Source organism: Lutjanus erythropterus, chromosome 8 (assembly GCF_056507025.1).
Source record: "Lutjanus erythropterus isolate fLutEry1 chromosome 8, fLutEry1.hap2, whole genome shotgun sequence".
NCBI classification, from domain to species: domain Eukaryota; kingdom Metazoa; phylum Chordata; class Actinopteri; order Lutjaniformes; family Lutjanidae; genus Lutjanus; species Lutjanus erythropterus.
Window position 1 is genome coordinate 982,617 of NC_139324.1, and position 15,959 is coordinate 998,575.

At 39.5% G+C, this 15,959-nt stretch overlaps 1 protein-coding gene across 2 annotated transcripts in view; it reads left to right on the plus strand.

The window, feature by feature from the left end:
- Window positions 1–1,719: 1,719 nt before the first annotated feature.
- plcd4b (phospholipase C, delta 4b) overlaps window positions 1,720–15,959 on the plus strand; it is a 44,433-nt gene continuing 30,193 nt past the window's right edge. Inside the window, exons 1-8 of one of the 2 annotated variants that reach the window (XM_084724220.1) lie at window positions 1,720–1,895; window positions 9,054–9,104; window positions 9,292–9,450; window positions 10,995–11,223; window positions 12,049–12,178; window positions 12,330–12,561; window positions 15,128–15,329; window positions 15,805–15,949. In XM_084724220.1, coding sequence (XP_084580346.1) covers window positions 9,086–9,104; window positions 9,292–9,450; window positions 10,995–11,223; window positions 12,049–12,178; window positions 12,330–12,561; window positions 15,128–15,329; window positions 15,805–15,949 — 1,116 coding nt within the window. In that variant the 5' untranslated portion in view covers window positions 1,720–1,895; window positions 9,054–9,085. Of the gene's footprint in view, window positions 1,896–9,053; window positions 9,105–9,291; window positions 9,451–10,994; window positions 11,224–12,048; window positions 12,179–12,329; window positions 12,562–15,127; window positions 15,330–15,804; window positions 15,950–15,959 lie in introns of those variants that run through there. The other variant, XM_084724219.1, reaches the window with a different exon arrangement.

Consider the following 15,959-nt stretch of genomic DNA (forward strand, 5'->3'; position numbering starts at 1 on the left):
TGTGCTCACTGAGTGCTCCATCTAACAGCCGCACAGACTACACTGATGAGCATCCACTTTCCTTTTACCGGAACATTAACAGATTGTTGGCCCCATAGGTTCCATTATCCATGAGATGGACATCATCCATCGTAGAAACACCTACGCTCAGGCCTTCCATTTGTGAGAAAATCTGATCCCCATCGGTGATGATCCTCAGTATGCACTGTGTGACTTTTGTCTGTTTACTGTTTATGAGGAGTGAGCTACGGTAGCTAAAGCCATTATAGTTCATAGCACAGAGCATTTCAGATGGGAGAGTACATTAGAGTGACTGGGTTGAGAGTAGGAAAAATTATGCTTTCGTCCATGTTACTGCAAATATTCACCCATTATTTGTTTCCATGTTAAAGGGAAAACTTATCAACTTTCTTGTGGAAGTCCAGTCAGTGTTAATGAAAAATGCAGTCAACCAAGGAAGCTGAATTCTCCTACTTCAAAGCCTGTTGTTCCTCCTGCGTCCATTGATGTCACATGTATTAATATTTTATTAATGAACAACACACCGGTTAGCTTTACAACATTTTCAGGCCAGGGACCCTTTCTCTGATTAAGGGACAGAGTATGCACCCCTACTGGATAATGTTAAGTGTGTTAGCTTCAACCTCTGCACTTACGCCAGTGGTTTCTCAGTATGTAAAATGATTTGTTTTGGGTTTTTTACAAATAGGATGATTTATCTTTGGATTGTGTTGGATTCATGTTAATGTGTATATTCAAATTTAAATTTTGGGGCAAGAAAAATAGGACCCCTAGGGAGGCAGGTAACAGTCCATCTTCCTGTGCTAATGGCCAGGATGTCCTGGATTTTATCAGTTGAATTCCAGGCAAAACCATCTGAAACCGTTCCAGGTTGAACCTTTATAAAAGGTTCTTCGAGGAACCAAAAAGGGTTCTCCTATGGGGACAAGCCAAAGAACATTTTACATTTTACTCTAGCACCCCCTAGCTACCCAGAAGAGGAGCGAATGCAAGCTAAAATCATCAACACTGGCTGGATATCCACATGAAAAGTGGTGAATTTTCCCTTGAAAATATTTTCAGACTATAATCACATGCATTTTTACATGCATGTTGGACAGTGGCAAAATGGGCCTTGCAACAACATTTACGGACAGTATAGCACGTCTCTGTTAGCATCAAATATCAGATTTAGTTTTATCAAATAAAGGGAGCAGAATTGACCTTTGTTTAGTTGTGATTAGTTTTGCAGTGCTTGTTTTTTCATGCACAATATATACTTCTCATTGTTTTATGGTTTGGCTTCTTTCCCCAGCACAGCAGGTCTTTTCCCAGAATTGTGTTCCTCGTTATCAGTGCTGATACAGAAACACGAGAGCCACCATGCAGGGTATCACCCAGAGGATGAGGGAGAAAGACAGGCCAAGACAGAACAAAGCAGACGGACGGGAGTGACCTTCGCCAGATGCAGCGAGGGGCCTGCGGACGGCCGAGTGAATGAGTGGCAGGAAAGAAAGGAAGGCTGGTTGGGTGTGTGTGTGGGGGGGGGGGGTGAAGAAGGAGGAGGAGGAGGAGGAGGGGAGGAGGAGGAGGAGGAGGAGGAGCAGAGCAGAATGTACCAGTGTGAGGCAGCAGTGACTAGGGAATCAGGTTTCTCAGAGTGAGGAAAGGGGAGGGAAGAGGAGGTTGAGCCAAATTTCCCTTTGGACACTCCCAGTCTTTTAAAGTCCTGACCTCAGCTAACGGTCCCTGGACTCAGCCTGAGTCTGGATCTCAGTGTGACAGACATACACACCTCCCTGGACCTACTCCTAAGGGTCCTACCCCTTAGTAACTGAGGCCCTCTCTGGGAGAGTTGTCTCCTGAATCCCACCCTGCTGGGATCTGCACTTTTGGTAGGTATTACTCTTTTTCTTTATTAAGGTAAAATGCAGATTGTAGGTTGGTTGAATCTTTCTTTCTTTGGCTGCAGTTGCATACAGACTTTGCTGAAATTATGCTTTTATGTCTCACATTACTGCCTCTGGTTCTAATTTACTGAGCACAAACCTCCCTCCCCGCCACAGTCTTGAGTTATAAATGGATTTTATTGGACAAGCACTGCCTGTTCATTTGTTTGTTGAATTCCTTGCATAATTTTGTGCAGGAAAAAAAGCAGCCAGGGGTAAATAACAGAGCACAAATGCCACCGTACAGGAGGGATGCAACATTCCCACTGTGGATAAAACAGGTCTCAATTCATCTAAAAGCATGAGATGAAAGTAAGCTGTTGGTTTTCAAGACTGAGTTGTTTATTCCATCCTGTCAGATATCCCCATGAGTCATGTCTTAGTGTGTTTGTGTGTGTGGTCAGTTAACTCCCTGAAGAACTGGCCATGTGGTGTGACTCATCCAGCCTGACCAGAGCGCCAAAACAGTCGAGGGTGGCCCCAAAAATAAAACAACATGATGTGACCTAATTACAGCTTAAAAGTCTGAAGGGAGGGTGTGTTCAGGGTTGGGAGGGTTACTTTAAAAAAATGTGTGATACAATTAATGATTACCTGTTTGACTCAGTAATATAATTCAACTATCAAAATATTAAAGTAAAGCAACTTTATTACTTTACTTTTGGATTGCGGCTATACCAAATGGTGAAATTGTGCTTGTTCAGGGTTAATTTTATTGATTGTTTGTCCAGCTAATACACGTTGAGATGAGTAGTGGTAATAAGATAAGATGAACTTTATTGATCCCACACCGAGGAAATTCACTTGTCACAGCAGCTCAGCAGTACAGATAGAGTGACAATAAGTACTTAAAAATATGAAGATAAAAAAGAAGGAAGATATATATGTACATATCAGTACATATATACGTATAATTATGGACATTTAAATGTACTTTCTTACTTATGTTATTCACACTTCACATTCAAACTTAATGTAAACTGTCACGAGTTGTAGTAAGTAGTAGTAGTACTAGTAGTACCAGTAGTACTAGTAATATTGACAAATTAGCTAGCTATAATTGGATTTCTGTGTAGCCAACATCAGTGGTTTGTGTGTGTAACTAAGGTTAGTAGTTCGTTTGTGTAGCTAACATTAGAGGTTGGTTTATGTAGCTAACATCAGAGGTTAGTCTGTTTACTTCATGTTAGCAGTTGGTCTGTGTAGGTAACATTAGAGGTTGGTCTGTGTAGTCAGTGTTAGTAGTTGGTCTGTGTAGCTAACATTAGAGGTTGGTGTCCGAAGCTAACTTTAGTGGTTAGTCTTACCTGTAAATATTTCTTTAAATTAGATGTTAAGTTCTTGGATGATGACAGTATTTTCAGAGATAAAGGGAGAACTGTCACTGCCATTCCCATTTGTTGATTTAAAGACAAATTAAGAGACCAGAATGATGTTATGAGACTCATGAAGTGTTAAGTGCACACTGCATGTAGTAGTATGTCATTATTTATGTTAAAATATATTTTAAAATTGTAATCCTGTTTACCACCCCCCCCCCCCCCTTTTTTTTTTTTTTTACTATAATTGTAATATGACAATCATATTACAATGATCTTTTCTTTCTGTAACTGTAATGGAATACAACTACCTTTTTTGTATCCTAATTATGTAGTCCCGTTATACGTAAACTGTTACTCCCCTGGGTGTGTTAAACCTTCAACAGTAGAATGTGAAAACCTTGGATGGAGTATAAAAATGTGTTTGATGTGGCTCTGCACTGAAAGCACTGAACATAAAAGCACACATGAGTTTATGGATCAAATAGTTGAAAATAAACCTTGCTTTCATGGTCAGCCTGGGTTTTTTCCACTAGGAGTGTGATATTAAATTGTGAAGCAACCGTGAATGCATTCCTTGCAACATGTCAGTCATACTGTGGTGAGAACTCTGCCTAATCTTCTCACAAATTTTAGTGGGGGAGTGGGGGGGGGGGGGGGGGCTGGCACAACACGTAGAACCCAAGATTCCATCTTGTTGTTTCAGGAGGCAATGAAAGGAAAGGATAGCTGTCAGACAGGAATACAGATACACATACTTGAGAAAACCATCTGTTTCCAGGAGCCTTTGATCCACATTTATCAGTGAACAGCACAGATAGCAAGAGTTTATCAGTTTTCACTGATAAGCAGAAAGTCTGCAGTGCATTTGTCTTGTTCTGTTTGGCTCTGTCTGTTTTTAATGAGACACGATGGCGTAAGGAGAATGCAAATTCTCACACAAACAACACAACAAATTCCTGATTTTGGGCTATAAAAAATAACTTGACATGTTTCACAAGGCAATAGTCTTGTATAATGCAGTAGATACAGAATAGTTCCAACACTTTAAGGTTTGTTTTTGGTAGAGTTTCACAGTAATTTCAGCATGTCAGCAAATAAAGCCTTTAAATTAGGTGTCTTAAACATTTTTCAGATGGACGTCTTTGCTGATGGAGAGATGGAGCAAGACTCTTCTTGTCTGCACAAACCCCAGTCTGCTGAGTCAGCAGCAACTGTAGCATGACCAATGTTAGCTGTGTTAGCATCACCCTATGCACTTCCACGTTTTTTCTGAGATGGAGGGTATGTGAGAGTTAAAAAAAACGATCCGTTATAGCTCACAGAGTGTCCATACACTTAAGATAATGTTACAGTTAATTAGCCAATATGTTTCAATAATACATAGCTAATTAATTGAGTGTTAAAAATAGGTTTCATGCACTGGTATAGAAGGTTAGCTAGCTCACATGATTCTGAAAGGATTCATGGGTAGCCTTTTGTCAATGTTTATTTGTTTGTTTGCTTGTTTGTTTTTAACAAAATGGCTGATTTGTCTTTGCAAATACTATGTTGAATTCAAACAATAATTTGGAGGCCGCAGTAGGGGTTCTGGACCCCTTGTTGGAGACCCCTGTTTAAAGCAACAAATGAACACCTCTACCAATATCTAATAGTAATAGCTAGTTACTGTCATGACATCACATCAGTGTGATGTGGAAAGAAACAGAAATGATCTAAGAGCATACAGATGTACAGATGTGCTGTATTGTTTTGATATGATATTGTCATATGTGTATTATTAACATGATATCAACATTTCATTTTTTAGATATCTCTGTTATCGTGAATAGCTACCGGTGTATCATGACACACTTAGCATATATGATCATGAGGAGATGCAACCTGACAAATGAGTTGAGAATTGGCATATACAGACAGAGCACTTTTCTTCTTTTTTAGAAAACAATTCATGGTCTCTAGTGGCTTTGCATTGCGTGAGGGTGCCTCTTGTCACTTTCCATCAGCTAGCAAACAACAGGAAAATGTCTAAAAGCTGCTGTTAGCTGGGATATACTACGAATGGGGTAAAGCAACCAGAACTAAGTTTATATAAGCTGCCAAACCAAAAAAATGAGTCTTTAAGAGGACAAAAGTGGATTCAGATGTGAGGCATCAGCAGGATGAATGGGAATATTGTGGGATCCTGGCACTGTAATGGTTGCCAATATTACAGTGGCTAATTGATCAAGAAAAATTTTAGACATTGAAGCTAACTAAGCTATGAAAGACCTGCTTTTGATCTTTATTAGGTTAAATTATGATTTTGCCTGGTGATTTGATCAAATAGTACTGTAAATATCAAAGTATTTCAATTCTGGCCCTTCACTGGGATCATTTCTCACAGAAAGGAAGGAAAGGAGAGGGGACACTGAGACTTATAGGCAATATATTGATTTTGTCAGCAAAACTTTTCCTCTCTGGTAGACCAAGGGTGCTAAAATACACCTCTGCATGCTAACGTTTATAGCTAGCTACAGTCACTGTGTTAACATTTCAGCACTTGGTTGCATGTTGTGGCACTGAAATTTTGACCAGATAAGTTAGAGGATAACAAAAGTAATTTCAATTCATCCTGGGGGAACCATTAACGTGTGAACCAAAATTAATGACATTAAGACATTTCGGTCAAAACCACAAATGTGAGCCTCATGGTGCTGCCAGATAAAACATCACAGGATCACAGTCACAGGATCACCAAAGTCATAATGAAACAACCTCTGGGAATAGAGTGATTAGATTCCAACAAACAGACTGTGGGGCAAAGAGGACAATGTGGAACATTGTTAAAAGGTAGTCTACAATATTGATATTAAGAAATCTAACATTTCTATTCTGTCCCTGCTCACAACATCTCTATGCTTTGCCCTCTGGTTGATTCAGTAACACAATAGACAGTGCAGGTTACAGAACGGGCCTTTATCAGGTGAAGGACTTCACAAATATGTCTATTTTAATGCAGCTTTTGCACACAAAGTAAACACAGTAAGCATAAAAGGAAGTTTAATTTTCACAGTTCTTTGGTAACAGGTTAACCTGCACTTCATCCACGTGTGCAGTTAGATTGACAATTCATCACCTTGGAATGGTACCCATTCCAGCTGAAAGTGACACCATGCTTTTTAACTGACTTCAGTGTAAATCCATCTGCTGCTGTGTAAGATGCCATGGGCTGCTGACATAGTATAAAGAGGGAAAACGTCCAAACATGGAAGGGGTGGGGCGGATGGACGGCTCACACAAACAGAGAACATTCACCCAGGAGAAAGCTTCAGTATTGGATCTTATTTTGCAAAAACCATATCACACACAATATTTTACTTTGTGCAGAGTATTTTATATTGTTTAAAACATAACTGGAGGTGGACTTCCTGTCTATGCTTGATTCCCATCTGATCAGGCTGAGATGAGCACAGACTGCTGAGAGGGTAACATTTGTCTTAGTCAGCACACAGACTGCGGGTACTGCCATGCGCAAGCCTTTCTGTCTGCTTTTACCTAATCAGTTAAGATTAATGGCGTGAGCGTGAGTGGATCAAGATTTAAATGATGACTCGTGAAAATACCAACACAGTTAATATTTGTAGTCCCCCATATCCTTGCAGATTGTGTCTATATCCTTCTTTTTCATCTTCAGTGATCTTTTAAAGGGAAAATTCACCTATAGTCATGTTCAGTGGAAAGACAATTATTGTCTGTGGACCTAGCTTAAGTTAAAGAAGTTCAGCACTTATCATGTGGATGCCAGTCAGTGTTGATGGTAAATGGTAAATGTAGTCAGCTAAAACAATGAATTCCTCAGTGTGTACTATATTGACCAAGAAAGCTGAGTTTTCCTGCTGCAAAATCTGTTGCTCCTCCTGCATTAAATGATGTCACAGTGATGTCATCAGATGTATGGAAGACCTACAGGCTATTTTAGTTTGCATTCGCTCCTCCTCTGGGTAGTTAGGGGAAAAGGATTTTTGTCACCTAATGCTATGTTTTGGCCAACAAAGTTATAGCTGTGCTAGGCTAGGGTGGTGATAGACAGGAACTTGGGCGTGGGTATCAGCAGCATCCGCATCCTGGTACAAGTAGGCACTGTCAGCATGGCTCCATGGTCAGGAGAACGTAGTTTTCTTAGTCAATATTGCACACACTGAGGAATTTATTGCTTCAATTGACTACATTTACCATCAACACTGACTGGACATCCACATAAAAAGTGCCACAAATTACTTTTAAGGAAGCAGTCACTGCATTCCAAATCACATACTTTTTATTTTTACTTTTAGTTTGTACTGCAGCTGCCCTTACAAAGTACTGAACTGGGACATACTACTTCCTCATAAAATTTCGCCTTGAACTTTGATCCTCTTTCTCATACGCTCGTCACGACGGATTGTGGGCCAGAATTGCCAGGAAAGGATGCTGACTTGCACACTGCAAAATGTGACCAGATGCAGTAGGACATCCTGGTATTTTTGCTATATTGCATTTGTCACACTTTGTATTGGAACATTCTCAATATTTTTTGTGGTATACTAAATAGTACGGGTAATGGAATGCACAGTGTGTGTTCAGTTTTGTGTCTCAGAGGTCGGGTTCAGCAGACCTGGAACTCGTATTCAGTGTTTTGCTCAAGGGAGTGGTCATTTGCCAACACACAGGTTTGAGTCCAGATCTTACAGTTAAAATTACCAATAAAAGGACTCCCTTCACCCTCTCACCAGTTAGAATCAGGGTGTTGCTGAGAGTGTGTTCAGCAAACCTTTGAAGTTTAAAGGTCCAGTGAGTAAGATTTAGGGGCAGCTCTTGGCAAAAAAATGGTAAAAGTTTTAATTTGTGTCTAACAACCTGAAACTAAGACTTGTTTTGTTTACCAGAGAATGAGTTGTGTATATCTGCAGAGGGTGTAGGTCCTCTGCCATGGATGTTGCACCACCATGTTTCACTGTTTCAACCTACAGTAGCCCATAAAGGACAAACCAAACTGGTTCTAGATTTGCCTTTCATGTTTTTTGCAAGTTAGCGGCCATCTTATGCTACGCTTGGAAGGGGAGGGTGAGGCATGGGGTATTCAGTTAGTTGCGATCTGCAACCTCACCGCTAGATGCTACTAAACCAGGGGTCTCAAACTTAAATTTGCTGCTACATTCAAGTACTGCAAGAAAGCACAGTATTTCTGAAAATTTACCTGTTTGTTTTCATTACTAACATATTTTCATCATTCTTAACAAAAATGCTAACAGCAGCTTCAATACATTTTTGTATATAGTAGTTGTCTACACATTGGACTCAGCTCAGCAAGTGTCACTTTGAAATGGCCATTAACAGCCCTGATGAAAACAGCTAGCTGAGCAATGTCGGTCTTAACTGAACATAACTGTCACTTGATAACTTGTTAATCTGCTCTGCCACTGTGTTTGCTGATAGAGAAATATTGTTGGATAAGTTATTATTTTCTGGACAAAGAATATCAGTGAATTTCAACTTGCAATCCTTCAGAAATATATACATACATTTTTACAATATAATTGTGTTTTTTATTTCACTTCAGTTGAAGAGGTAGTTTATTTTTGACATCATGTCATGGGCCAGATGCCAGCCACATGCTGGTCCTTTAATATCATGCTGTATTTATTTGTATTTAGGTAGTTAATGTGTCAGTTGCGTTTACATAGAGGTTTTATAAAATGTTTTTTATTTGGACACAGGGAAAAGCAGATGGAACAATTCACAGACATCTGCTTCTATTTTGCAGCACATTTCCACTGGCATGATTGAAGAACAGCAATGGATCCTGAAAGCTCACGTGAGTAAATGTTATTCCCTGAGACTGAAGATGGGAAAATTAGTTTAAGGTTACTGTCTAATACAAGATGATTCAGTAAATCAGTAATAGCAGAATCATTTTAACTGGTTAAATCATCTCCCTGGCCTGCCAGTTTCTCATGGTGTAGTATCTGAGGTTCATGACTCGTGTTTTTTTTACATGACAGGTATCCGAGATGATCCCCATGTCAAGGTGATGATGGCAGGGTCAACTCTGAGAAAGGTCAAGTCCCGTTCGTGGAAGAAGCAGCGGCATTTTCGCCTCCTGGAGGACGGCCTGACGATCTGGTACAAGTCCAGATGGGCAGGAAGAGGCCACTCCACTTGTGAGTATTGTAGAGTGTGCACATTTGCATGCATGATTGTGTCGACATAGTAACTGTTGTTTTATTCATATGATCTCCATGGTCAGTATCTGAAAAAACAAACCACATCATACCATACATTGGGTTCACTGGGGTCAGTTCAGGCTGCATACAAACCCTAACCTCATGGCCCTCATTTACACCTCAGTCTAAGACTTAAATTAATAATTTAATCATAACATTAAGTGTTACTTAAAGGAGTAGTTAAACGCTTTAGGAACAAGCTTGCCAAGGGTTAGATGTGAAGATCAATATCACTTTCAAGTCAGTAGATAAATATGAAGCTACGGCTAGCAGTAGGTTAGCATAGCCGAGCATAAAGACTGAAAACAGGGGTAAACAGCTAGCTTGACTCTGCACAAAGGTAACAAAATCCACCCACCAGCACCTTTAAACTTCACTAATTAACATGTTTAATCTCATTTGTTTAAACTGTAAACATGGTAAGTAAAAACTAAATTATATACTCTACTGTGATGAAACACATCAATGCTGGTGTTAGGATTGACATTAATTAATTTATTTTTTTAATTTATTTTTTAAAAATGCATTTTTCCATCCACTGTTATAAATCATTTTGAAACTTGTGGGCCAAAGCTGAGATAGAGTTGACCTTTTGGGACTGGTCTACGTTATGAGATTTAAATTTACATGTTCAAATATATGCTGATCAATGTAGATTATTCTTAGGAGTTTTAACTATTTTTTGCTGACCCTGTACTCCACCAGGCTTCTTTCCCTTGATCCCATGATAAACAGCAGGGCTATGGCTATGTACTGACACTCCCCCACCAGTACACACACACACACACACACACACACACACACCCACACACACACACACACACACACACACACACACACACACACACACACACACACTGGAGAGCCTCAGCCATTAGCCTTATCTTGGCTGGCCACAATACAGAAACTTTTTCAAAAAAAGGCCCCAATTGTGCTTCTAGTAACTGTCAAAGTTCAAAGCTAAAACCATTCCAAAGTGTTAATCAGTAAGTTTAAGGTATCTGCAGGTAGGTGAATTTTGTTAACTTTCAACAGAGCTAGGCTAGCTGTTTCACACTGGTTCCAGTCATTATGCTATGCTAAGCTAAGCTAAGCTAAATGGCTGCATATTCCAGCCACATATTTACCATACTGATGTGAGAGTGGTCATGCAGGGTGTATCCATGTCAATTGGTTGCACATAACTTGATAAGAGGGTCCCAACAAAAACATTTGCCCACTTGCAGTTTAATCCAGCTGTGGTGGACCCCAATATAAATGGCCTCATAGGTTCTAAAAATATGATGAATGAAAATCAATCAATCAAAATACAAAAATGGGACAATAATCCAACATTAATTGATAGGTACTTGTGAGACTGGCTGTTTTTAAAATGCCAATAGGCTAACAAGCACAATGTATGAAGTAGTTTGATAGTTTCAAGTAGTTTAATCCTCTAAACACTGAACTGTTACTGTAACCATACTCCGATCATGTCTCAGTCTCAGTTACCGAGGTGGAGGCCGTGCGTGAGGGCCACCAGTCTGAGGTCCTGCTGAGCATTGCTGAGGAGTTCCCAGCTGACCTCTGCTTCACTTTGGTGTTTCACGGTCGCCAAGGCAACCTGGACCTTGTGGCTGATTCACCAGAAGAGGCCCAGGCCTGGATACAGGGACTGCGCAAGCTGATTCACAAGACTCAGACGATGGATGAGAAGGAGAGGCTAGACCAGTATCCTTTTACTGTAGGTTATTATAGTGTTCAGTATTTAATGAAAAACACTGGCTCATTCCCTGTCTTCTCTAAAATAGTCTTGTTAAAATGGTCATGTAATTAGCATAGTGTTAGAGCTGTTCTAGAGGCAAACAAATGGAGTGACATCACCATCTCTTTATATTAACAAACGACCATGATATTTATAATCTTTGAACACCAATTAATAAGTGTAATCAGGCACTGTATGCTGAGGAAGGAAGTGATGTCATTAAATTTGGCTCTCCTCATGAGATTAGTTTAGCCGTTAACTGTTCTAATAGAATTATCCAGCTGATTATGAGGACAGTTTTATGGAGGACTGAAACTGTCAAATTTTAAGTGAATAAATAAAGAAATTACTCAATAAATAAAATATTTTAATTTTTATTTACTTTCTCCTTTTAATTTTCCACTGTATTAATTAGTTATTAATTTCTGAATTAATTCCTTTCTTTTAATTTTTTTAAATTTCTGTATTATTCCCTCTATTTATTTCTATATTTGCTTTTAACATTTTTTATGTATTTCTATTAGCTTTTTACATTTCTTTGTGTATTTACAAATACATAAATGAAACATAAAACATAAATTAAAAAAAGACTCATTTAAAATGGGTAATTATATAGGGTAAGGAAATATATAGGGTATATTAATTTATGTATTGAATCATTTACTTATTTTTAATTTTAGCAATTTTGATCCTCCATACAATTTTGAAGTCCCTAAGTGGAAATGCTCTTTGAATTTGAATCATTATTCCACAACAGTTCTGAGCTGGCGTTTCCCTCAGCATCATCTCAGATGGGTTTGGGACTGGTTTCACAAAGCAGACAAAAACAAAGACGGGAAGATGAATTTCAAAGAGGTGCGGAAACTGCTGAAGATGATGAACGTAGACATGAATGAGGAGCATGCTCTGCACCTCTTCACGGTGAGCTGATACTGTATGGGAGGGTGGAGAAGATTAGGTCATCTAGCTGTAACACTGGCTTTAAGGATTGTGAACCGTGTTGTAAAACCAAAAACATGTGAAGGGAAACAGTGCAACACAGAAAAATAAAGCTCATGCTTTATTTCCACAGATGGCTGACAAGTCAGAGAGTGGCGCTCTGGAGATCGAGCAGTTTGTCCAGTTCTATAAGATGCTGACTCAAAGGGATGAGGTGTGGAAGGTGTTCCAGGACTACTCCGGAGATGGAGAGAAGCTAATATTGGAGGAGCTGGAGAACTTCCTGAGGACGGAGCAGCAGGAGGGGGAGCAGAGTTCCCAGCATGCCCCGGAGCTGATCGACCACTATGAACCATCTGAATCAGGTAAAGATGGCTGTGACCACCAGCTGTGCATCTTCATCAGTCGGTCCCACCTCAGTCTCACAGGCTGGACCTTGAGAGGAGTCCCCCAGTTTCACAATTGCCCTAAAACACAGCCACACATGACTGATGTAAAAATGTACATGTACATGTATAAACTGTTCTAATATTAAACATTTATTGTAGATAAATATCTAATAGTCTCTCAGAGAGTGGTAGCTCTTTGTTTTATTACCTTTTATGATTTACACCTTCCTCTCACCTCCCTCAATCCACTGCATTTACTGTAAATCAGAGAGGTGTTACTGTTGATTCTATTTGATTAAACAGAACAATAGGCCAGATGGCAAATTAAAATGTCCCATGGAACATGTATAATGATATAAAAACCTTGCTCAACAGTGTTGGGGAGTAGGGAGCTATATGTGCAATTAAACTATGAGTTGAACAACATTTTGCAGTAGCTTAAAAGTAGTTCAGCTACTACTGTGTGAAGTAAAGTCACAGGCATTTGAACCCAAATGCAGACTAAGTGTTGGAATGATTTAATAGCAATACATCAGTGTACAAAAGGGCTTATAGGATCAGATCAAAACCTGATGAGCATGCAACAGACAAAAACAATCCATAGGTGGGGCAGGCAGGAAATGTTTAATTCAACAAAATCAGGGAGGGTACAAAACACAAATGCAAAACTCCAAAAGGTACACAAAAAAGCACTGAGACGCTTGATGTACAAAAATGAACTGACAAAGAGTGAAATAAAGACAGACACTGAATACTGTTTGGCTAATGACAGGATACAGGAGCAGGTGAAAACAATAAGTAATCAAAAAAGGAGGGGAAAGGACAAAAACAGGAGGCGAGGCCCACAGGAAACAACAGGGAAGGCAAACAGGAATCAAGTAAACTAAAGCCCACAACCATGACAAAACTACAAACAATGTTGGGCCATAAAAGGAAAGGAATGTTTGTTTGTTTTTTTACTTTCATAACCATTGCTATTTCGCAAATAAACTCATTAGAGATTTCTCCCTATAGTCGCCATGCTTTCATTTAACTTCTTTCAGTGTGAAGTCACTGATAAGATCCAGAGATATACTTTCAGCATCCCCACCACTGTTTGTGAGTTTTGAAACAGGCTGGAGATAAAAGCGTCAACACACCAAAATCTGAGCAGTAGTGTTCACGGTTAGTGTAATATCCTAAAGACTATTTGTGCTTTTAGACGAACAAGAGTCGATAGCTACACAAGCACCTCTGTGAGCCTGAACGCAGCAATTTGAGCTAAATGCTAATGTCAGCATGCTAACACGCTCACAGTGACAATGAAAAACATTATGTTTTTGTCTGATGTGTAAAACAAGTGGCCTGATGATGAAACTATACTAAATTAAAACCAAATTAAATTCACCAGAGTGATTCAAATGTGACCCTTGTGGGGGATTTGAATATCTGATGATCCATCCAATTGTTTTATTATATTGTATTGTACATATTACTAAGATATTTCGCTCAAGACTAATTATTTCAATGTGACGCTAAAGGAAAAATCAAGGGATCTTTAGGATTAATTGTCTGGGGACCAATAATGTCTCTACGAAGTTTCATAGCAATCCATCCAAAATTTGTTGAGCTACAGAGTGCTGCAGCGATGACATATTTTTGTAGGCCAACAAGGTCAGGGTCTGGTTCCCTCAACAAAAAGATAATGTAATTTTTCCATTGGACTTTGGAAAAAAAAGGAAGAAAGAAAAGAAGCTCTGTGGCGAGCCAAACTTTATGATACTGACACATTTTGTTCAGCATGATAAATCTTCACAAATGAACACCAGTTTTATCAGTATCTATGTATAAATGCAATTGCTGTTAGTAAAAAGCTAAAACTATGCTATAAACAAACTACATCACGGTCACACGACTTCCGACCATCCAAAGTTGTGACATAAAACCCTGAAATGGGCCAGAATTGTCTGGGTTCAATGTCACAACACTTTATCAAAAACTGTGTCTTCAAGGTCTTGTTGAGTCAGTAATGATGACAATAATGAAGTTCACTGGAGATGAACAAAGTCTGGTGACACCAACAAACATGAGTCTACCCCGGGATCAGACTGAAGAGAAACACTCATCACACCTCCTTATATTCTGTTTGGAGAGTCTGGAGAGTCTCCTCCTTATTTTGACATTTCAGCTCACATCCAAACATACTGGCGTATAGTCATCCAGTATTATAGATACTTTCCACATAGGCCATAGCTGGCTATGCCTACCACTCTTAGGGTTAAGCCTCAGTGAATGTTCTTTAAAACAGCTTGCATACACCATAAACATTTCGTTATACTGTCTCATATGCACACAGGTGACTATGGTCCGGTGGCTTTGTTTGGCTGTGTCATTCCTGTGCATAACGATGACATAATGTTGTTCATTTGAGTAATTTCTATTATGGCAGCTGGCCTGCTTGGCTATAGTTCAGGGAGAATTTGGTATGTGACTGAATAGATAGCCAAATAATCCTGCATTAAGCCTTTGTGCTAACACCATCTGTATCATACTCTCTGTGCAGCCAAGAATCAAGGTGCCATGTCGTTCAATGGATTCCACATGTACCTCTGCTCACAGGAGGGCTCCATATTTAAACCTCAGCACTGGGAACTTCACCAGGACATGAGCCAACCACTCAGCCACTACTTCATCTCCTCCTCACACAACACCTACCTCCTGGAGGACCAGCTGCGGGGACACAGCAGTCTGGAGGCGTACATCAAGTGAGGGCTGCTGCACACCCCACGTGCAACACAGTTTATTCTTTGTAGTTGATTTAACTGAACCAGTGGTTAGACAATCACGGTGAAGTGTATGAAAGTGAAATGTGTTTACTTATCATAGATAAATATCATCAGAAGTTCACTTTTATCTGTTTGATCAAAAGCTGAAAATCAATTAAATCTTACATCACAATATTTTTTATCATGAGGCATGAAAGACAGAGGGTTTCCCATGATTCATAAAATTTTAAGTTCTTGTGTTTTTATTTTTGTGGCGTCTGTATACACCAGAATCCCACTCATGTTGTGGGTTCTGACAGCTTTGACAACCGTAATGCTGGACCCCACAATAAACCATTTAGTTAAGCTCTAGAAACTCCCCGGATATGCCTGGCTGCTCTCATTAAAAATGCCCACAATGACAGAAAAAACGGTTCTGATTTATGTGTTTGTGTGTGTGTGTGTATGTGTGTAGGGCTCTGAAGAGAGGCTGCCGTTGTGTAGAGGTGGACTGCTGGGACGGCAATGATGGGGAACCCATTGTGTATCATGGTCACACTTTGACCTCCAAGATTCTTTTTAGAGACGTCATTTCAACATTGAAAGAATACGCCTTCAAGGTTAGCAGCG